The 22,097-nt window shown below is 37.0% G+C and overlaps 1 protein-coding gene across 2 annotated transcripts in view; it reads right to left on the reverse strand.

Annotated features, from left to right (window-relative positions):
• Positions 1 to 3,546: 3,546 nt before the first annotated feature.
• Positions 3,547 to 22,097, reverse strand: part of mst1rb (macrophage stimulating 1 receptor b) — a 36,023-nt gene continuing 17,472 nt past the window's right edge. For both annotated transcript variants that reach the window (XM_088636428.1, XM_088636429.1), the window contains exons 3-21: positions 19,475 to 19,648; positions 17,966 to 18,088; positions 17,397 to 17,567; positions 16,770 to 16,930; positions 16,298 to 16,433; positions 15,759 to 15,895; positions 14,932 to 15,111; positions 14,675 to 14,774; positions 13,272 to 13,493; positions 11,980 to 12,126; positions 11,702 to 11,858; positions 11,287 to 11,382; positions 10,485 to 10,685; positions 9,982 to 10,062; positions 9,156 to 9,337; positions 8,376 to 8,485; positions 6,800 to 6,965; positions 6,059 to 6,195; positions 3,547 to 4,145 (exon numbers count right to left, since the gene is read on the reverse strand). In XM_088636428.1, coding sequence (XP_088492554.1) covers positions 3,935 to 4,145; positions 6,059 to 6,195; positions 6,800 to 6,965; positions 8,376 to 8,485; positions 9,156 to 9,337; positions 9,982 to 10,062; positions 10,485 to 10,685; positions 11,287 to 11,382; positions 11,702 to 11,858; positions 11,980 to 12,126; positions 13,272 to 13,493; positions 14,675 to 14,774; positions 14,932 to 15,111; positions 15,759 to 15,895; positions 16,298 to 16,433; positions 16,770 to 16,930; positions 17,397 to 17,567; positions 17,966 to 18,088; positions 19,475 to 19,648 — 2,892 coding nt within the window. In that variant the 3' untranslated portion in view covers positions 3,547 to 3,934. The remainder of the gene's footprint in view (positions 4,146 to 6,058; positions 6,196 to 6,799; positions 6,966 to 8,375; positions 8,486 to 9,155; positions 9,338 to 9,981; positions 10,063 to 10,484; positions 10,686 to 11,286; positions 11,383 to 11,701; positions 11,859 to 11,979; positions 12,127 to 13,271; positions 13,494 to 14,674; positions 14,775 to 14,931; positions 15,112 to 15,758; positions 15,896 to 16,297; positions 16,434 to 16,769; positions 16,931 to 17,396; positions 17,568 to 17,965; positions 18,089 to 19,474; positions 19,649 to 22,097) is intronic.

The raw sequence follows: 22,097 nt of genomic DNA on the forward strand, positions 1-22,097 counted from the left end.
TACATCTTGCAGTAAAGACAATATAGATTTTAAACTCTGGGACACAGTGATCTCTGGTGGAGAGAAGCTGCTATTGTTCTTTAAAAACTCAAGTCATGCCCAGTGGAGAAGACATACAGTACTAGAGAAACATGGCAGAAATGTATCAAATAAAAAATCACACATTTAATTGCTGTCATACTCGTCACATACTTAGAAAGTACATAAATATATCATGTAGTGCCCATTGACAGAACATGTAAAAATAATAAGGAATAACCTGAACGCTTTTTTGGGAACTGTGGAACACAACTGTGTAATTTCTTATGGTATAAGACCATTTTAAATATTTTTATTCCAAAACAAATGACACTGCACCAATGTATTGATATTACTTTGGTCGAGCACAAGACACAAAAGTAGCTGAACTGTTGATGTTATAGTCTCGACACTGTGTGGCCTAATTAACGACAAACTACTAAGGAGTCTTGACTGGCTAGGGCTGCAAAATTACTGTAGTTTTAAAGAAAGTTTTGGGGGCTGTATAGTGCAGTGAGTGAAAACTAAAACTTTGAATAAATCCAATGTATGTTTTTAAGCTCTGAGGTGTTCGAACAGATTTTGAGATACATGTAGATATGGTACCACCTGCTGTTAGCAATCGTAAAGCACAGACCATCAAAGAAGAAAAACTGCACCGATATCTTTAAGAAATGTTTACACACTGCAAAATTAACATCACTGTTCAGTTTTTTAACATATTATTTGTACATAAAAATATTTTTGTGAAGATTTCACAATTTCTCTTTACCTGCAAAAGCATTTGATTTGTGAAATACTTACGTTTAGTCAGACATACAGTACGTTCCCTGGTTCCTTAAGAGGCAAAAGCAGGTACTGTAGATTTATTAAACAAGAGTACTCACACAAGGCAATCATTTTCAAAAATAGATATCCAACAGAAAATATTAGGTACCACAATTTTTACAGTTGCGAATGCACTAGTGGCATTTGTTTTGTGAAAATTACTACAGTGTTTTCTCACTTACTGTATGTTCATCAACCAGGTTTGTTGCTTACAATTATGGATAGTTTCCTTCTTTTCCTGGGTGTTAGACAACATTAGTTTACTTAAAATAGAATCACAGACTTCACAGACTAGTAACTCAACTCCTTAAGCCCTGGAATGAGTCTTTTTGCTGTTCTTTGGACTTACTTAAATACTTACAGTATTGATCTATAGTATAGCTTATTTTGGAGAAGTGTTTTGTTAGGAAAAACCTAAACTAACCTAAACCTTGAACTGACATCTGGGTCTGGAGTGTTTCATGTGTGATGTTACCCAAAGCCATTTTTTCTCATACAGAAACCTTTCTGAACTCTTTAGTTCTAAAAAAACATATTATTTGCATTTACACTTCTCTTGGCATCCAATGTTTTTTTAAGCTTGTTAAGTCAAAGAGTGAAGATTGAAATTTCCAATTATTTAGGCATCCTCTTCATTACAAATATTTGTGATGTTTTCATGGAAGTGGTTATCAAAACAAGATTCTGGTGGCCTGTTTCCAAATCCAGTGATAGACTTCTAGATGATTCTTTAATTCACAGTGCAACACCTCCTCGTCTGTCAGCCTTAAATGGTGTCTATCTAAGCTTGTTATACTCGCCTCCATCTGGCATAGCAGAAATCCATATAAACCCTTGGAATCATGACCTAAACCAGGTGTACTTCAGTGATGTATTGAGCAGGTGTTTCTTGAAGAGACTGAAGAGATGGGTTCCATACTGGGGCACACAGCAGCAGGAGTCCTGTCTGGATGGTTTGGTGACTCAGAATTTGCTTATTACACAATTTGTGGTACCCCAGATCACTGTAGATATTGTTATACACAGTACTCGGAGAAATGTGGAGCTTGCCTTACTACTAATACAGAATGTATTTAAGTGTCTGTACCAGGTCTTACCTCAAGATGATGTTCATTTTTGATCATTTACAGTATGTGCATTTTGGTCAGTGCTATCTTGCATTTTATGAAATACTCACAAAGCCTATAATGGGGCCCCCCGCACAGCTTGCAAGGGAATTCTTTAAGCAGGCAATTTCAAACAATATGTAAACTTGTGTGGTTTAAAGAAGAAAGGAATCTGCACTACAAATTTACAATACTTTTATACAATTACACACTTCTGTACTGGAGAGGAGCTCTCTTTTCCATTTACACTGTACCTTCACATGGGCATGCAAACAATTATTCTGATATTTAATAATAACTGTAATAATGAAAATATAATAGGCACAGGGGAAATGTATACTGCACATACTTTATGTGTTATATGGGAAAACGATTTGACTATTCATAACATGTTGTTTGAACATTATTTTCTGTTTTAAGTATTTAGGGAGATGAGCAGTATGCCTTTTGATGGCAAATAGAAGTTAACAAGAGGAAGGAAAATTGTACTTATTTGAAGCATTACTCTTGCAGACCTCTGAAAAGATAGATGTTTGGCTACTCTGCTTTGTATTTTGCTTTTTTAGATCTCTGCTAAGCTTGGCTGCTTTGGTCCTTCCATTCTCTTCCTTTAATGAAGAATTGTTTGGGTTTTGACTGGGAAAATAAAGAGATTGTTAAATTGCCACAGGCATAACTTGTGCCTTTGATCTTTTTTACAATATATACAGTATCAGGCCCAAAAAAGACAGCTTGGAAAAGTGGGACCACAAACAAAGCCTTCTGCTTCACTGATTTTAGGATAGCTCAGCTCTGGATGAACAAACTTCAAACAAACTAGATGGGCTAAATGGTGTTGTCCCATAGCTTTTCAGCCTGGCTTGATGTGATCAATTATGCTGTTAGAACAAAATATTACTTTGTACTTACATCTAGGCCTCAGAACAATGAAAGCAAGTGAAAACACTCCATTGGATAATTATTAGTGTCCTCATTCGAGGAGACAAAAGCAATGTTTTTTCTTCCAGTGTGGAGATCTTTGAGATCCCTTAATTGAAACTGCTTTGGTCTACTGCCTGTAGAAAATAGCTTAATTTTATTTTAAACAACTTTTCAAATACATTATATAATATTCCAACATGTCATATGCTATGTAGCCTGAATTATGTAAATCAGTTTAAATCAGTCACAGTCTTTCAATTGCTTGTGTTGAACGTGCAGCACATGGCATTGTTTCTGTTTTTTTCACATAATTCTGTGCATTCCTGATAATATACTGTAATTTATATCCTACAACTATCCTCATGGTCCTTCTGGTTGGATCTAACAATACATCACTATCACAAATGCATAAATAAAATGTATTCATTGTATTTAAAAAAAAAGATTTTGGAGGGTGAAAGAAGATGTAACTGTTTTTAAATAAAAAGCTATCCTGTTTACAAATTACTAATCCAAAATATACAATCAGAATATTCCAAATATATATTCATACAGGCAGAAGGACAACAATTTGGTCCTATTTACAGGGCACATTCAAAAGTGCTGACAAGGATACTCAAGCTCATTCCGAACATCTCCATTTTATGACAAAAATAAAATTAAAGACTGTATTTAACATCAGAAAAATGAAGAAGAATAAGCCCACTAGCTTATTAGCTACACCAGTCCTATTTAGGGCTCTAATAAAAATTTATTTTATCATTTGCAATAACTTCGCTCTGAGAAAGAATGGTGCTTTCGATGGGCAGGAGGTTCAGACGTTTTGCCATACCACCCAACATCATTACGTTCAGTCTTGCCACCGATCACATAGATCTGGTTTCCACTTCCTCTTTTTCCCAGAAATCATCACAAGTCTTGTCTCCAGCTCCTGTTCTTTAGCTCTTCTTTAGATCGCACTCCCCTGCTGTTTGCAGTCCAGTAAAACTCCAGTTCATGAATATTCATGAATGATCTTAAGAAAGGTCCGATACGTCCCGCTGGGAGCGAGACTGCGATCGTCAGGCAGAAGCAGAGGAGTCGTACTCATCGGCAGACTCGGTCATAGCTGGGTAGGGCCGAGGCTGGTCCAGGTTAACGTAGGTGACTTTGAGGTTAATGTAATGCTCGCCCTCCAGGTTTGACAGAATGTCCAAGATACTGCCGACAAGGTGAGCAAAGGTGGGCCGCTGTTCAAGCTCAGGGTCCCAGCACTGCAGCATGATTCTATACCTATTGAAGGTGGGAGGAAAAGGAATATTGATCTTTCCGTTTGCTTGAAGCAATGTTCGTACAAACGCTTCTGATGTCAGTTTAACTAAATATAATCACAAATGGGCAAGAGCCCAAGTTTGCATGAATTACAGTATACCTTAAACTGGATGCTTCTTCTCTAGTCACTGTAATAACAAATACAGCAAATAAGTACAGGTTGTTCGTATGAGCAAATAAGTACAGGTTGTGCAAGCAGATGTTTCACCGCAGAAATGTTCCAACGTGATCTGCATTCAGAGTTAACAAGTAAGGCGTATTTGTCGGCACAATCATCTCAAAAACGAGAGCAATATTTCTGTTGGATTAAAAGAGATATTCAAAAGCCTGCTTGCTTTCAATGTAACAGGGCCTTTTCACGTCACTGTAAGTTTTGTTGCCTTGGTTTTGTTGCCTGACTGAATCACAGACAATGATGGCAATATGGCACTGTGCATATTGTACCTGGAAGTTTTGTCTATTTTGTGATGTAAACTGGAAGTTTTACATGTAACTTTGATTGTGGTTTGGAATTTACTAATCAATGCTAATTCTTTCTAACCCTGAAAAAAGTATAAAAATACCATTGCAGTTCCCCTTTAAGTATCCAAAGCACTGGTTCTCAGCCCTGGTCCTGGAGAAAGACTGCATGTACTGAAAGCTGAGCTCTTAAACACAGGCTAACTGATCTCAGTTCCTTATTTGGGGCATATTTGTAAATCTGTTCTTAGGTCTTAAATGGTCACACGGGATTTGTAATTTGTATCAACCCTGGAACAATTTCAGTTTCAGAATTGCCCAGTCAATGCATGCTTTTGAAATATAACCAACAGAACATCTAGAGAAGAAAGAGCGCTCATCATGGGCGTGTCTGATACTGTATCATACTGTCTCTGTTCAATATCAATTGATCGATTAATAAGAGCAATGTAGTCAGAAATAATGACTAGCAAGTTGAAGACTGGCTGTGTATTGTTCTGTGTGCTGAAATTGTTGGAGACACTATCCTTAAAGTAGTGTATTTTTGACTGACTAAAGAAATATGTTCAATGAACGTCTAAACAAGTCTAAATAAGGAAGCAGATCAAGCACCGGTGAGTTAGAATGCAACTAGACTGAAAATCAATAGACACAGTGTTGTGCCAGGACCAGAGCTTGGAACTACTGATTAAGTGAAACAGTGGTGTCACTAGTTTACTTGTTTAAGTTTTTAGCTTTTGAGTTTACCTGTCAATACTAATCTGTCCTGAACAACTATTCCAAAAGTAACCACAATGTTCCTAAGCAATGGTATTTTACAGATTAAATAAACAGAACCCATAAAGACTACAGTATATGGTTTGCTGTTAATTCCAGAGTGAAATGACGTTTTTTTTTTGTCAGACCAAAGTGATGTAATTTAACTCAGATTAATTTAACACAATTTCTGTTTAACACAATCCCAGTCTTTTTGCATGTGTCAGTCTACTGAGGGCTACTCAACTTGTGGCTCCTCCTGTCTACTCCATTTCTGCTATACTTTGTTATAACCAGTTTCTTTATTTTTACACTAGTCGTGATACGGATGACCTATTCTGTGTTTTGCTCTGTACTGTACTGTATTGAAACAGTCACACAGATTGCCCTTTTGAAACACTGAAAAATTTGACCACTTTATTTCCATTGAAAATGGAACAACCAAGAACTGAAATTAGAGATGTATGTGCAGCTGAGACACTTCCTACTGGCTTTGTAACCCCACTTTTCAATGGTGAATGGGAGCAAATATGTAAAAAAAACACACATGGAGAGCAGAGCTAAAATCTAAAAGCCAGAGGAATTCAAATGCCTTGAAAAAAAATGATTTTTTAAACATTTTAAACAGGCTGATTGCAGTGCTAATGCAGTGTACTCACAAGGGGTCAGGGCAGTACTGAGGCTGAGGTAGCCTGCGGCCCTTCAGTAGGAAATGTGTGATGTCATAGGGATCCACCTCAGGGTAGGGACTTGCTCCTCTGGTCAGCATCTCCCACATCAGAACTCCAAAGGACCACTACAGAGAGGCACCAGTGACTACAGGCGTGGCAACTCCAGGTGTGGCTCATCACATAAATAATTAAAAATCAGTTCTCAAAGGTGTGCTTGGTGCCACACTTTTACTAAGTTTGTGTTTTGCTTGGTGAATTGTTTTTGAGAAAGAAGCTAAATGCAACTGCACAAAAATGTACAGCCTTGCATTCTTCCAAAAGTGTGACGTTAAAAACCCTTTTTGCTTTTTTATGTAACATTCACAAACATTCACACTCTGTGACTCTGGTCACAGAGTCTTTAGCTATAAAGATTAAATAATACAAAATATTCCAAGTTTTAGAACACCAAGACAAAGCCGTTATCAGCAGTAACTATGTAAATGTACTTACATTTGCAGTCTATTATATGCAGATTTTGCTAATATGGTTTAGCACAAAGCTACAAAAGCCACTACCAAGCAAGTTTATCATGTTTTCATTGTGAGTGACATAGCTTAGAATTAAATGTGCATCTGCAGCTTTATTGAGAACGCTGGATTTACAGTGTAACTGATGGTGCTCTGAGAACTCACGTGTAAAACAAAGATGACTACTCAGATTAGAATTCCACCCAAGCCTTGTACTTACCACATCTGACTTGGTGGTAAATTTTTGTGTCTGCAGGCTCTCAATTGCCATCCACTTCACCGGCAGCTTAGCCTTTTTGTGGTCTTGCACGCTGTAGTACTCCTTATCGAAGACATCCCTTGCCATTCCAAAATCAGCCACTTTCACAGTGTAGGACTCATCCAGCCTGTGGCAATTCAATTAAAACTCCAGTATGTATAAAGGCACCAATGGTGAAAGCTCAGCATGCTAAAGACTGGTTTGTTAGCGCCAAGTATTTTTAGACTTTTTGTATTTGTACATAAAGCATAATGCAATTAAATATGAACATCAGTTATGAACAATCCCTTTTTTCTGTTAGTAAGCTAACAAGAACCACAAGAAACAGCAATAATCAAAGACAAATTTTAAAATGAAATATAAACGGATAAAAAATAGCCTACACTAGTGTTTAGAGAGCTGAGTTACTAGCAAATGTGTTCATGGCCATAAAAAATTACCCGTCACTATGTGCCTGTCTTTAATATTTATTAGTTCAGGCCCTCCCATAAACTAATACATCTGAAGGATGGTGAAAGGATGGGGTTTAAATGAGTCATGAGCTGAAAGAGCATCACCTTGATGTGAAAAGCATAAATCTCTCCAGAGACAGAACTTTCAAATTTATGTGAAGCCATTAGAGCAGATGGCACATCTGACACAGTATGATGTGGATTAATCTGACATTACACAGGTCTGACAACACAAAGAGATTTGCTGCTATGAAATTAATGTGTTATTTCACAGGGCTACTGCAATAAATACAGTATATGATTTCATCATTGATGTTGTCCGATAATTGCTATATTTTAGACTAGGGTATTAGCTATGGGTACTCCTTTAGGACCACCTAGCTCAGCCACAGAGAGCAAAATTGCAAAATTGTTCCCTATTTTATTGTGAAACATACCTAAAATGTACTGTATTACAGGCTTCATTAACAGCTACAGAAATGTGTTCATTTGTCCCATTGGCTAACTACAGACAAGGAGGGACTGACAAATTGGCCCCAGATGTGGAATATAAGGAGATACCATATACAGCACAATAGGAGTTTTATTAAGTATGATGCTGCCCCCTGTTTATTTCAAAATTTATGTTGAGGTTTTTCTTCTCTGTCTTACTTAATAATAAATTAAATAAATAATAAATAAGTATGTCAGTTCATACAATTTAAAGTTTTAAAAGTTTGTCCCAATGTTCTTTGCTGATGATAACAATACATTCATCTAATAGTTTAGGATTTTCTTGGCAATTCTTTACTGCATTATGGCATAAAACAGAAAGTTTACAGTTTAATTACTTAGTTGTAATGTTTTACAAAAACTATAAGGTAATTAATGGCTGAATGGGTGACCTTAATTTTATCCAACTCAATGTGACTCACCAATTTACCCATTTTTATTATTTACCAATCTCTAAAGTGCTTTTTTTCTTCTGGAACTGTTCTGTGGGAAGGAGTCCTGCTTCTGATCTTAAAGGTACAGTAGATCCAGATCTCAAGGGACAGAGTAGTTCATTGTTTTCTATCAGCCTGAATGTGGTGGCAATGACTCACATGCAGTTCCGTGCTGCCAGATCTCGGTGCACAAACTTCTTCTGTGCTAAGTACTCCATCCCTTTGGCAACTTGCAGACCAAAGCCAATAAGATCCTTCACTGTGGGATTCTTGGAGGAGAAAGAAGACCAGAGATGAAGCCTCAGAAAATGCTTTTCAGGTAGATGGTTGATTTTTTGAAAGACGGACAGCACTTTTGGTGTCCCTCTTAATCACAAAACATGCACTCAGCTATGAAATCATCTCACAACACAGCAAATGACAAAACTAAATATAATGCAGCATTTTCACTAAATGTACCTGCAGTGGACATACAGTTATGCTTGGAAAGTGGTCTGAAGTATACTTTGGCTAAGCTCATATTTGGACCTCCAAACATATTGGAATTGTCCAGTTCTCTTATGTTCACATACCTGGAATAAATATGAAGCTTCTAACAGGACTTTCTGGACTACAAGACACCTAAATCTAACTAGTAGCCCCAAAATGTGCCTGATGTCCTGTTACATTCTCTCTGCCAAGGCTTATTAGTAACATTTCACATGGATCTGTCCTATTTCCAAAGCCTATAATTAATTTTCTCACAGAGGACTTGAGCTAATCTGATTCAGATTTTTTTGGGTGGGGTGGTGATGTTGGGAAGTGAACCATCAAGTGCTGATGTATGTGACAGTCTGATACTAAAGGACTAAGAAATAATCTGTGACACATCCTCAAGATAAACAGGAGATGTCTAAGCTTGCTATCAGCGTACTGTCGAGCCATCTCTGGAGTTCTCACCCGGTGCTCAGAGCGGATGAAGTGTCGCAGGTCTCCGTGCTTCATGTAGGGTAGCACCACCAGCGGCAGGCCTTCATTGGGCAGCAGGATGCCCAGCAAGGACAACACATTGCTGTGGTGGAAACCCTTCATCAGGATGCCTTCCTTCAGGAACTGCTCCACCTCCTCCACATCAGTGATTCCTAAAACAACAGGACCTCAGCTCAGCTAAGAAAGGGCACTCAACGACTTTCTTGATGGAGCTCTGCACTGGGGAAGTTATAACTTCAGAAAATGATTATGAAACTTCACAGTTCTCTGCTTTTCTCCTGACATGTCAATTATTCAAACTTGCTGTCTGAATATATTATATTTCAACTGACAACCCTTTGAAAACAATTAAACTAATTTAGTTAACATCCTTCACTTGTCTTTAATCGATGATATTTGTACTACTCCAATAATGCTTAAAGTTCAAATTAATGTTGTTTTTTCATTCCTTTCCTCCAACCTTGCCAACAAAGCTTTGAAAATTATTTATTTTAATCTAACAATTTGCCTTAGAAGGATCTGCAGTTATGCTCTCAACAGTAGGCACAAGCTTCTTATATGCAGTAAGCTGTGCTCACATTCTGAGTCTAAGGATGTTATTGCTGACTTGCCTCCTAGCTCTTGCCTCCTAAGTCTTTTCTATAATCACTCTATACTCTATACTCTATACTCATTAACTCCTACACAACCCCTCACCCCATCCCAATATCTACTCTATAGGATCAACATATTCTATAGCATCCATTACCAAAGACAATGTATCAAGCATGCAGACACATAACAGATTTGTACTTACTGTTCAGTGACTTAACAGCACAATGGATTTCTCTGTTTTGAGGGTCCTTTAAATATCCATGGTAAACTATTCCAAAATGACCTGAAATATGAAAGGAAAACAGTTCTCGATAATAACTTATCAGTAGCTAGAATCTCCTTTCTACCCAGAAGATACTTTCAACATAAAACCTGAACTATAATATTCTAACATCTTGTAAACTATGGGACTAATGTTGGATCTTACATACAGTTTTCAAGGAACGAATTGCATTCATAAATGTAGGGATAGGTGCACAGATTTAATCATTAAAATTAAAGAGCAATTAAGTTTTTGAATCTATATTGAATAGATGATATCCTGTGCTCAATAGAAAATACTGGACCTGACCGCTGTTCATACATTCTATGATCATATATAGTCAGTATGATATATACAGTCAGCTGAAGCCAAACTGCTCCATGATGTGCCAGTATTTGATATAATATAAATATACTGAAATATTTAAAAATAAGAAGTCCCACCCTTTCCAATGATTTGGTCCTGATGCACTTTGAGCATGTTGGCTGGAATCAGCACATCCTTTACTTCTTCTAGGAGCTCTGGACGGAAGCTGGTGATCGAGATCTTCTCAGGAGGCAGGAGTGGCATTAGAGAAGCCTCATGGCTGCCAGTGTAGATCAGGCCTGGAATGGTCACCCCTACAGAGTTTGTGCTGGTCAGTTCTGGGGGCAGACACAGTATCAGGGTTACCCTTACTGTGAGCATGAAGAGCAACAGACAGGATGAAGAGAACATGAACGCAGTTTCTCAGTGTTCTTACTTGAACACTGAAAATCCTCACAAATTCCTGTTGAACCTGCTGCTGTGTGCGATTTAAATCCTTTCAAATTCATCAAAGATTTTTTTTTAAAAAGCACCATCATGAACAGAAATGGTTTTAAGGTCACAACCCACTCAGAAATACAGAAAAGCAGCTTTCCAGAACAGTTTTCTTAATTATTTGTCCTAAAAATATCTTAAATGTATGTTATTTTCTAGTTAAGCAAAGAAGAAAACCAACAAAAATGCTGTTGATTACCTTCATGCAGTTTTGACTTATGTCATAGAGGTTGAGCAGACTTTTTTATTTTCTATTTACAAAGAGGTTAAGATTTAAGGGAAAGACAAAGGGCAAAGGCGGTAGTCTTATTTTCTTTGTAATGTGCTTCACAGTGGAAGGAAAAATAAAGCAATGCTGAATTACAGTATTTCACCTTGTTAAGCATGCGATCTCCATATATTGTTTGTTGTTACAGAATAAAAGATAACATGGGGAAGTCTTACCTCGTCTGTAATCGCCCACTGGGGAGTCTAACTGAGAGCCAGCTCTGTTACGATCGGTGTCACGAAAAGTCAATAAATGGTTCTCTGCCGTGGCAGCTGAAAAATGTAAAATGCGTTTATGATCAGTACATGCTGAAACACATCACTGTTCTATCAAGCTCACCAGAAACCATCCAATAAAAATGATCGTACATCCTGGTCTCGACATCTGACAATGTTGTTCGAAATACTGTATAAAAAAATTCAATAATCTAGAATGAAAGTTTAGATTTTCTGTTTTGTTTTGCAAATAGCACATAGCATTTTGACCTCCAAGACTATGACATGACCATGACTATGCCATTTCTGTGTCTTAAGTCTTTCTTGTAACATAAAAGGATTTAAGTCAGAAAACAATAAGGAAAACTGCCTTTACCTTTCTTCTTTTTCCTTAACTGTTTCATTACCACGAAGGCAAGTACGGCCCCAACCAACAGAGCCATGAGGATGCCCAGCACAATTCCCACCACAGGCTGGCTCTCATTCACAATGACCACTCTACCCAGGTCCTGAATTTGTCCATTGATGGAGATCTGAGAAACACCACAAGAACTTTAAGCAGCTGTACAGTATATTATTACTATTTAACAGCGTTTATTCTGAGGAATTTTCCAACGGGTTGAACAATGTGCTTCAGCAGCAGCAGTAGCTCACCTTTACAGGCAAACCTTCATTGGTAATGATGACGTTTTTGGGAATCCTGCAGGTAATTTCATTGTCCAGGACTCTAGCATTACAGTCCACTCCTCCCACTGTCATTATGACTTTCATGCATGAACTCACCAAGTTCAGCTTCTTGTGCTGGAAATAAAAAATTGCTTATGCTTTAACAATTGTCTTCAAGTTTTCAAACTTTGTGTGCTTAAGAAGGAGAACCTGAGTTGCTCGGATTTTGTTTTTGGATAATAGACTGATTACTTTTTTTCAGATATGTAGCATGACTAAAAAAACATATGACAGTACTGACATTCCTGATACTTCTAGTCAAAGCTGATCTAAGCAGCTAACATTCTTAGCTAACATTTTTGTGATGTTTTATTTCTGTTTTTATTTGTATTTAATGAATATTGACATTTTTATTTAACTTAATAAACAAATCATTTAACATTTCCCCAAATCTTGGCCTGCTTTCTGACACCATCACTGAAAACTACCTGATCTAGTTCAGGTGGGTAGCTGCGTCAGCATGTGTAGGCTGCAAAGGAACAAGTAATAAGTTTATTCCATGCTGAAAAGAGAAGAAAGTAAACAAGTTCTCCTATGCTATTTAATCTTTGCTGTCTGCTCTGTCTTTCTCACACCCGAAGAAGGCTCCACAGCCGAAACGTTGTGTTTACTTTTTTCTCTTCTCAGAATGGAATAAACCTATCACTTGTTCCTTTACTACCTGATCTAGTCTTCAGAAGTACAATCCATTTCACACTGACACTATGAGCCTCATAGTGTCCACTACAGAGTTTCCAAAATCTTTAGGTATTAAGTTGCTTTATATGACAACCCTGAAAACTAACTCACTGTAAGTCATAAGGGTTTGTTTACTTTGGTAAGACATGGCAAAGATGACATCATCTCAGAGCACAGAAATCTGGGCTGTGGGACGTCATGTACTGTGCACAACGAACACTGCTTTCTGCTTCAGCAACTTGGAAGCCATAATCTCAGGTGTAACAACACACATCATAACTACAACAATATGCTTCGTTTAGAGAAACCACAGCGCTAAAAAATGCCAACATGCAAAACAAATAACAGTTCTCCCAAATATGTTTTTTTCTTAGTTTTTCAAGATTCTACACATTCTTTCAATTTTTTAAATTCTTTACGTCCTGCATGGATGACTGCAGAGCATTTGGTCCAAACTGGGTTTGAACCACTACTATCAGTTACTTGGTTTATTCCTGTATGCCCCAAGTATCCAAATGCAGGCAGAATTACAGCTTACATACGTGTAAAGACACTTCATCCTGATCAGGATGCAGGCGTAAAATATTGTCTTGATGTTCGAACGGGATAACTTCTGCATCAGGAAAGTACAAAAACTTCCTTCTCCATAGCTCAACAGCTCCGTCCATGTTTACAGAGAGTTCCCCTTTCTCTTTATCCTCCCTAAGTGATAAAAAGGGGGTCTCACATTCCATCTGTGTGGGGCTTGAGGCAGTTTTACACTCCTGAGGAGAAATTACGGTGAAGTCATTTTCACTCAAGTACAGAACATCAGTATATTTAAAAGAGTAAACAATTACTTGAACATTCTATTCACTTGTATGTTATGTCTGTTGACATTTCAGATAAAGAAGCAAACATTTTAGGCTTTGAACTTCAGCTCCATGGCTTTTAAAATATAAAAGAATGGCACAGGCAGGAGTGAAGTAATTTATTATGGTAATTTAAAATGGTAAAAAAACATTGCCATGCTCAGTATGATCATCAAGATGTGTTTAAGATAAGGTCAGTGAGTCTGACAATGAACAGGACACAATAAATTCAGACAAACAAAACAAGCATTCCTTGAACAAATAATCTTCTGCATTTGTCTTCACTTTACAAAGCTAAATATCTTGTGTGCTTGTGTCAGAGCTGATCCTCAATGAATAAATGTTTGTTGGACTTCTGTTTTCCTTCTTGTAGTATTACTGAAGTTCTTAAAGCTAAAATTTTATTTTTTACTTCATTTAAAAACTACATCCAATTAAAATGGTTTTTTTTCAAATGTAGATACAAAGCTGAGAATCAGATGTGTATTTAAGGCAATAGTGCAATTGGAAAGGAAAAAAGTTACGTGAACAAATGGGCACATATGAAGTCTCATTAAGAATAGTTTACAGCATTAGCATTTTATACATTTGAATTTTTCAAAATCTAGAAAGTTTAAATCTCATGTTTTGCCCCATCTCATCTCAAGTACACAGAAAGCAGAATTGATATAAGTCAATGTTCAGATACTGTGTACTAAAAAGGAACTTTAGGGTAATTTAAATTTCTAGATTTTAAATCAGATCATTGAAAAATATAAATAAATCCTGCATCAATGTTAGTTTAAATATAAAAATACAAACTTGTTACTATGATAAACTGGAGGACTATAGAGAATTGAAGTGCTCATTCCCTGATAAAATCTTCTTTCAGGAAAACAGTGGAGATAAAACCACACTACTGTAAGTATTGAGACTTGCTAACTTTTCATTGGTGTGTCAGCTACAAATGAACACATACTCTGTGCTTCTAAATAACTTAAAACACTATAATATAATATAATATAATGATAGCTCTATCAGGAGAGCTACTGATATGCTACTGGCATAAAGCCAACAGACAGATCTGGGGCAAATGCATTACGACTAGTGATCACCTTAAACACAGGCTTTAGGGTCTTCTCTGTAGGCTGAAACATTATGACAGTCTTGTAGACAGAATCCAGATTTTCTCCTTTGATAGTAATATTTGATCCCCTGTGTCAGAGGACAACACAGAAATGTTAAACATTATACACTTGAATCAATTTTCAAAGAAAACAATATACAAAGAAAACAAAGAAAACAAAGTTAAAAAAATATTTTGAAGAAAAAAACATCTCTTGGAGCAGAGCACCTCCACAACCACACTTACTTGTCAAAGCTACAGTACGGAAGGATCTGGGAAATGGATGGTGTTGGCTTATAGTGGAATACTTTAGTGTTAGGTGCTTGAGCTGCATCAATCTTCACCACCAGAACAGCATCTTTCACAGCTTCCACTTCAGGAGCAACACAAGTGATTGAAGAGGTCCCCCCTTCTATCTGCAAAACACTGAAAGGACCAGACAAGAGCAATCAGCTACTGTCGAGTATATGGCCAAGTTATCCTTGTGCAAGTTCGTTGTCCTCAGTTTTGACAGATTAAGGACATATTTAATGGTCTGCTAGTACAAAACATTTATTTTAAATCTGCAGTTTAAAATAAAAACACACATTTTATTTTGATTAGAGTTTGTTTTGCATGAATACAGAGGCACAAAGATCATCACTACACAACAATGGAACTCATCAAAGATTCTGTAATGAGTTAAAGTAATTCAAAAGGAAGTGTGATAAAACCTCTGACCAGAGTACAATTTAGCACTTATCCCCCCCAAAATTTAAAAGGAGTAAAGTACAAAGGTTTAAATAATATACTGTAAGTGTTGCGACAAGTTTAGACATCATTATGTGTTCCTGGTGATAACAAACACAGCAAACTACTATGTAGATTCAAGCTTGAAGACAGGGTACCAGGGACTAACCGATAAACAACACAAGCAAGAGAGAAACGGATTTTAAAAGATTATGGGAATAAGACAATGTTATGGGAAATGTGCTGGCAAGGATGAGCTTTATTAAGGGCAATACTTGTTAACAGCCATAGAGAGCCATAATTTCAATTGTACAGACATTTGATCACAATCTAAATGTTGCTACCTCTTGATTTGGCAGTCCTTATCATCAAGAAGGACTCTCCTGTGTTTTCCTGAATCCAGGTAAGGCCCAATCACTGTTATCATGGTCCCTCCTACAATGGGCCCAAAGTCTGGCTGGATCTCAGTGATATTGGGTTCCTGGACAAAGATGACAAGTCAGAAACATGTATCAACAATGAGAACACTTTGAGTTATACTGTAGTTTTTTAAACCTTAATTTACAGTGTAAAGGTGCCTCTTCCTCATGTTAGAGGCTGTATTTTGCCTGCCACTTGTTTTATTTATGTGGCATTTCTCACTGCTCAGCTCCTCCTACTCTGAATTACACTCCATGCTGACTAAAACCATGTTATTGTTGAGAAACCTATTTTTATAAATACACTTCTGACTATTATGTGCCATAGGCAATGTATACATCCTGAGTATATAATGGAATAATGAAGAATGCAGATTAAAAAATATATACACTTGTAAAAGGGTATTTTTTAACCTGAGTAAAATTGTCTAGCCTTCAATGAGAAAACTAATTAGACATATTACCACAAAAATAAACTGCTCGATCTGTGCCTTCCCATCGATAGAATATCGACCTTCCACTTTTGCTTCATGGACTTCAACAGTGATCTGCAGAGGCTGAGACAGCTCATTAGCTCCTGACTCAATCCGGCAAACCAGTCTAGGAAAGAGAAATAATCAAGTGAAATAATTTATCTTCCAATAAAATCCTAGTGTACTATGATATTCTTAGCGAATAAAGCTGTACATTAATAAAGACTCCAGTCAGTATGTCTTTTGTAGTGCTTCCTTGTAACTGCAAAAAAGACCAAACGAACATCTTTTCTTTAAGATGTACATTTTGAAGGTTAAATACCCACTTCTATATACTCACTACAAAAGCTAATTTTTATAAAAAGCTGTTAATTTCTGTGGACTCAAAACACAGATGTGTATTGATTGAAATGCACATCCCAAGCTAAGACATGAGATGGCTTAGTGCCTTGTGGACACTCACTGGGTGTTGCTGCTCTTGTTGGGCAGTACCACACAGGCTGTTTGCCCCACATTCACTTTATGAGTGCTGGCACTCATGGCAGCTTTCGGTGAGGACTGGAGATCCCATCCACACAGTGACAGTTCTGTGTTGCCATCAGGAGGTGCTGTCTTTGGAAAGAACTGGAACAGCAACAGAAACACGTTATCTATTTATGCTTATTATTTACCCAGTTTCAATCTAAAATAAACTCCACATATCTGTAAGAATGAGAAATGATACATTCCTCATTTTCAATAGCAAACTGAGCAAAATGTAACTTATAATACTTATAATGTGAACATCACTGATATTTTTTTTACATTCAATTTAATGGGTCATATCTGTGGCTAGATTTGTATATCAAATCTAAGTAATCTAATCCAATTCCATGATATAAGCAGTTCTTTAATGAAAATAAAGTCTAGCTAAATAATGACAATAATTGGATTCATTTTGTTTTATTTTAACTGATAAGCACAATAGTTTAATTGCTTTTTGGTAAACAATAGAGAGGTTCAATAACTTCAGGTCAGACTAAAGCAAAACCAACATCAGAAGTTCAAATGTCAAAGTTCAAATTCAGAAATAAAGGTCCCTCTCCAATACCTCAGTGATGACTGGTGGACATGAATTGTTTCTCCACTGGGTGGAACACTCTTGTTTCCAGGTACAAACCCCATCACACCAGCCACAGCCCATAAACTCTGGGGCAGCCAGGCAGGAGCTACAAATGAGAAAGTGCCGACAACCTGGTCCTCTTTTAGGCACTTTGATCATCTGCAATCAAAAGACAGGCTGTGAACCAGTTCTGATACCCTAAAGAAGAGTCTGTTGTTACTAATTAAACACAATAACTAAACACAAGTTTATATCATGATTTGTGTCAACACATCAACTGTAGTGGAGCAAATATGTGAGTTCTCACAAGCATTAGTTTGGCAGTGGTCTCCCATGATTACTGATACACAAAACATGGGTCATGCATCTGTATACAGTATTTCTCCCATGCTACCTCCACAGTACAAAAATCCCTGTGTGGAAAGTAGAATATGCATGATTCATTTGTAAAATGCAAGACATACCAACCTGCTAATATAATTACATCTGTTTTAATATGGGGTTCATAGTAATGATTGCGTCTTTTTTTTAGTTAGGGTTGATAGCGGTTAAAATACCTTGTTACCAATAACAAATAGCAAGGAGTCTGATGTGTAATCAGAGGCTATTGAAGACACTGGCTGATTCTGCTCCAGGGAGTAATTAGCAAAGATAATTGGGCTTGTTCTTCTCAGGACAAGCTGCAAAACAGAAATGAAAAGAGCCCGTTAGACAATATGTCAGTACGTTATGGTTATTATAGACCCTATTTACTTTTATTTTTCAAGGCACAATTATTCCATCTGAAACACTGTGCTCGTTTTTAGCTCATGTGTATATACAGTACTGTAGGTGCAGGTCAGCTCTGCCCTGTCAGGAATCTATCACAACTACTCACAAACTTAAAAGTATACCCAGTGTCACATGTTACATGCTTCGAACTCCACTACACCAAAAGAGTGCATCTCCTGCCATGGAAGAATTCTACACTGTCTAGTTTTCAAAGGGGTAATACTACCTTCCATAATAGGCTCCCACATATGAAGCCCTGTTGCTTAAATCGAATTTGGAAGGCTGAAACTGGCAGCATAATTTGAATATTGTTGGTTTGTTGGAAGGACCAAAGAAAATGATCCAATCAATTTTGCAAAAGGCTACTATGCTAGGCTATGGACAGAAGCACTGAAGTTGAAAGAGCACACAGGATCTACTGTATATTGATTCTCGCACTTGAGGGCTTGGTGTTTATATACTAGCCAACAGGTCATCCTTCAGGTGGCCCGAAACGTAAATGCACTACATTGGCGGGATTTATTCCTTTAATATCCATCCACTTTCTAACCATTTTATCCAATACAGAGTTGAATACAGAATACACACCAGAGCCTATCCCGGCAAGCCTTGCCTTGTCTGGAACTTCTTGAACTTGAACTTCTTTGAAAAGCAGCTCATAGTTTTTAATAAAGAGAAAAATACGAGAGTATAAAATATATTGCTCTTGTATTCAAAATAGAGAGTGGGGCTTGATTTTTACGTAGCCATATTTTGTTGATCTGTCTTTTTGATTAGTTCAATTCTACATAGATTAAACAGCTAAGGGCAGCTGTTCAAACTAGATGTAATTTCGTTGCACCTTGCTTTAGAAGTTGTAAAGTTAATACCAACAATTCTATCAAATTTTCATGGGGAACAAACTCATTGCATAGAGATCTTAGATCAGCTCAAACTGATGTGTCGCACTTGAAGGCTCTAGGAACAAGCCGTAATTGCTACAGTATCAAACTTGGACACAAAACTATTTGCAAAGGCTCTTAGAGGGCAGAAACACGAATCATCTAATACATCATCATCTCACATTAGTTAGTTTTTGTGTTTGTTGTTTTTTCTCATCATTTCTTCCGAAAATGTTAAAAACATTTCCCACAAATTAGAAGGATTACTGAAGAGGTCTAGCAATGAAACAGAGCAAACCTTCATTGTTGAACCTTTGTGACTAAAGATACAGCATCCCCTCCCACAATTAAAGATAGAAGGTGAAAATCTATAAAGCAGGCAGGTCCATCTTTGGTAAATACTCCACACTATACCTGCAAAAGCCTCCCTTCTGATGTCCCAATATGTGCTACTGTTTTGTCATTGATAGGGGTGACCAGCACAGATGTCAGTAGAACGTCCTTCATGTTCCCATTGAAGAGATCCACTCTGTAGAAGGGCTGGGCCACCATGGTGGGTTGGTCCGGGCAGCTTACATTGGTCTCGAGCTGAAACACACAAATCAAGGAAATACTATGGCACACATTGGGTAAACGCATGGGTTTCCACAACTTGAGCAATCTATTTTTCCTGAACAAGAGTTATACTGAATCATTGATGTTCTGAGGTGAAAAGGCTAAATTAATTTATGAACATGTACAGTATAAATCAGCACATGATTAAAGATACATAATAGTGTCACTAAGAGAGTCATTTAATTTGACATATTTGAATCATTGTTCCCAATGTTTGGTAGGTGAGTATAATTTCCTGTTTAAAGACTCATTTCCCTTGTAAATCATTACAAATACAGAAATGTGATGACATCAATATTTCAGTGCTCGACAGATCTACTATAGGGAATTTATTTTTAATAATTCTAGTAAAGAAGCAATTCTGCCACTTCCCACAGAATTCCTTTGAAAACTATAAAGTCTAATACAATCTTTAATGAATATAGATTACATATCTCCACAAACTAATGGAAAACATTAAAACATTACTAAATTAAAATATTTCACTAACAGCATATGTAAACTTTGCAGAAACCAGCAGGTAAACACATGATTTTGAAACAATTAAATTCTACTTTAATGTGTCACTGACAAAAAAAATATATACCACATCAAACATACTGCCAGTTCTTGTTAAACTGACCATATTTACCATCAAAAGTAGTTGTTTTCATAGAAAAGGGAAAACCAGTGGAATATTTGTATATATATATAAATAAGGAAACTTCTATGTCCTAGCCATCACATCTAACTGCCAAACATTAGCAATTAATGGAAACAATTTAAAGCAACATAAGGAAAGGTGATAATGAATGTCAGAAATACAGCACAAATCCTGTTGAAGCTTTGTCCTTAAATTAAGATAAACACAATACAAACCTCCTTCTCTCTTTACAGGTATATCATATATGAACAAGAAATGTGCTGCCCAGCTGCCTTTACCTAAGTGTTGAAATGTACTGTACACCTGGCTTTGAATTAAGTTTTTAGCTACTGATATGGCATGAAGGCAAACTATTTCCAACAAGACAACTTGTGAGACATCTTGTAATTCTCCAGTGTCACCTAATGTGAGCATACATGATGAGGTGCAAATCTGAATCCTAGCAAATCACAGATGTTTTAAAATCTGTCTCCTAAGCTAATAGAGATATTTTATAGCAGAAACTTGCCAGAGTAAATGTCTAAATATTTTATCTAAGAAGTCCCTCCATCAGTCAACATTTGCTGTTAGCTGTCAGCTGGTTGTTATGAATGCCCTTTCCTGATATTTTTCTGAGAGTTGATGAGTGTTGTTTGTAAATGATCTAAAAGTGACTTATAAATATTACCCAATGGTTTGTCTCATCACCAGTTATCTCTCCATTTTTCACAATATTTTTCTAGTTGCAGGAATTGCACAATTGAGTTTTTTCTCTTGTCGTGCTGTCTTTCTCCACTGTTTCCAAATTGCTTCATTTGTCTATAATTTCTCGATGCAGCTGAATTGAACGCACTCTAATGCTGATCAGTCCTGCTACATTACACCCTGTGTTAGTAATCCAAAAGTAAATGATTAATGATTTAGTTTTCACTAAAACCTAAAGCACTGCACAGAAACTCAAACAGGAAAATGTTCTGATAATATCCGCCTTACCTTACATAACTGTCCCCCTCGCCAGTACACCAGGCTATGCATAGTCATTAAAGTAGGATTTCAGACAAAATGATTATTAAAAAAATACTTCTATTCAAAGACACTTCTTCTTTCCATGTAGGCACACATATAAGTCATTGTCTGCTTTCTTGAAATAAAATACTTTTTTTCTTCAATGCCAGGATTGTGGAAATCTCCAGCGAGAGAGGCTTGCCTTTTGGGATTCATTAGACAATACATGGAAAGTTGGCTAAGGTGTTTTAGCAGAGAGTCCCCACAGTGCTTCCTGCTTCAGCAACAGAAGTGGACATGAAGGAAGGAAGGAACTGAAGGAAGGAAGAACTATTTGATAGCCATAGAGGGAACTGACACAGATATGTGAACTGCTTAGACAACAGACTACACATTATGGAATGCTGGCAAAGTGACAGTAACAGAGGTGTGCTCTGTAGCAATCTAGGAGAAAAGACAGCAAACAAGAGTTTCTACAGGAAATTAATATGTTATTACAGGAGGCTGTTCAATATAACTGCTTTCTGTTCTGAAGATATTTCAAAACCATGTGTCTGGCCTTCCTGAGCACTTGCTCATTGTAGATGTTTTCATTATTGCTGTTGTTTTCCTTTTCAATAGCTGACATACTAAGAACCAATAAAACAAATGCTCAAACTTTTCTCGCGGCCATGGTGTAAAAGGGCACTGCCAATTCACACTCTCCCAATTACATAATCAAGAACTCCACCTCACACTTCAGAAAAGCCCATATCAGCATTATAAATTGTCAACAATGAGCACACTCATTCCACA

The sequence above is a fragment of the Lepisosteus platostomus genome, chromosome 6 (assembly GCF_059453375.1).
Source record: "Lepisosteus platostomus isolate fLepPlt1 chromosome 6, fLepPlt1.hap1, whole genome shotgun sequence".
Lineage (NCBI taxonomy): Eukaryota > Metazoa > Chordata > Actinopteri > Semionotiformes > Lepisosteidae > Lepisosteus > Lepisosteus platostomus.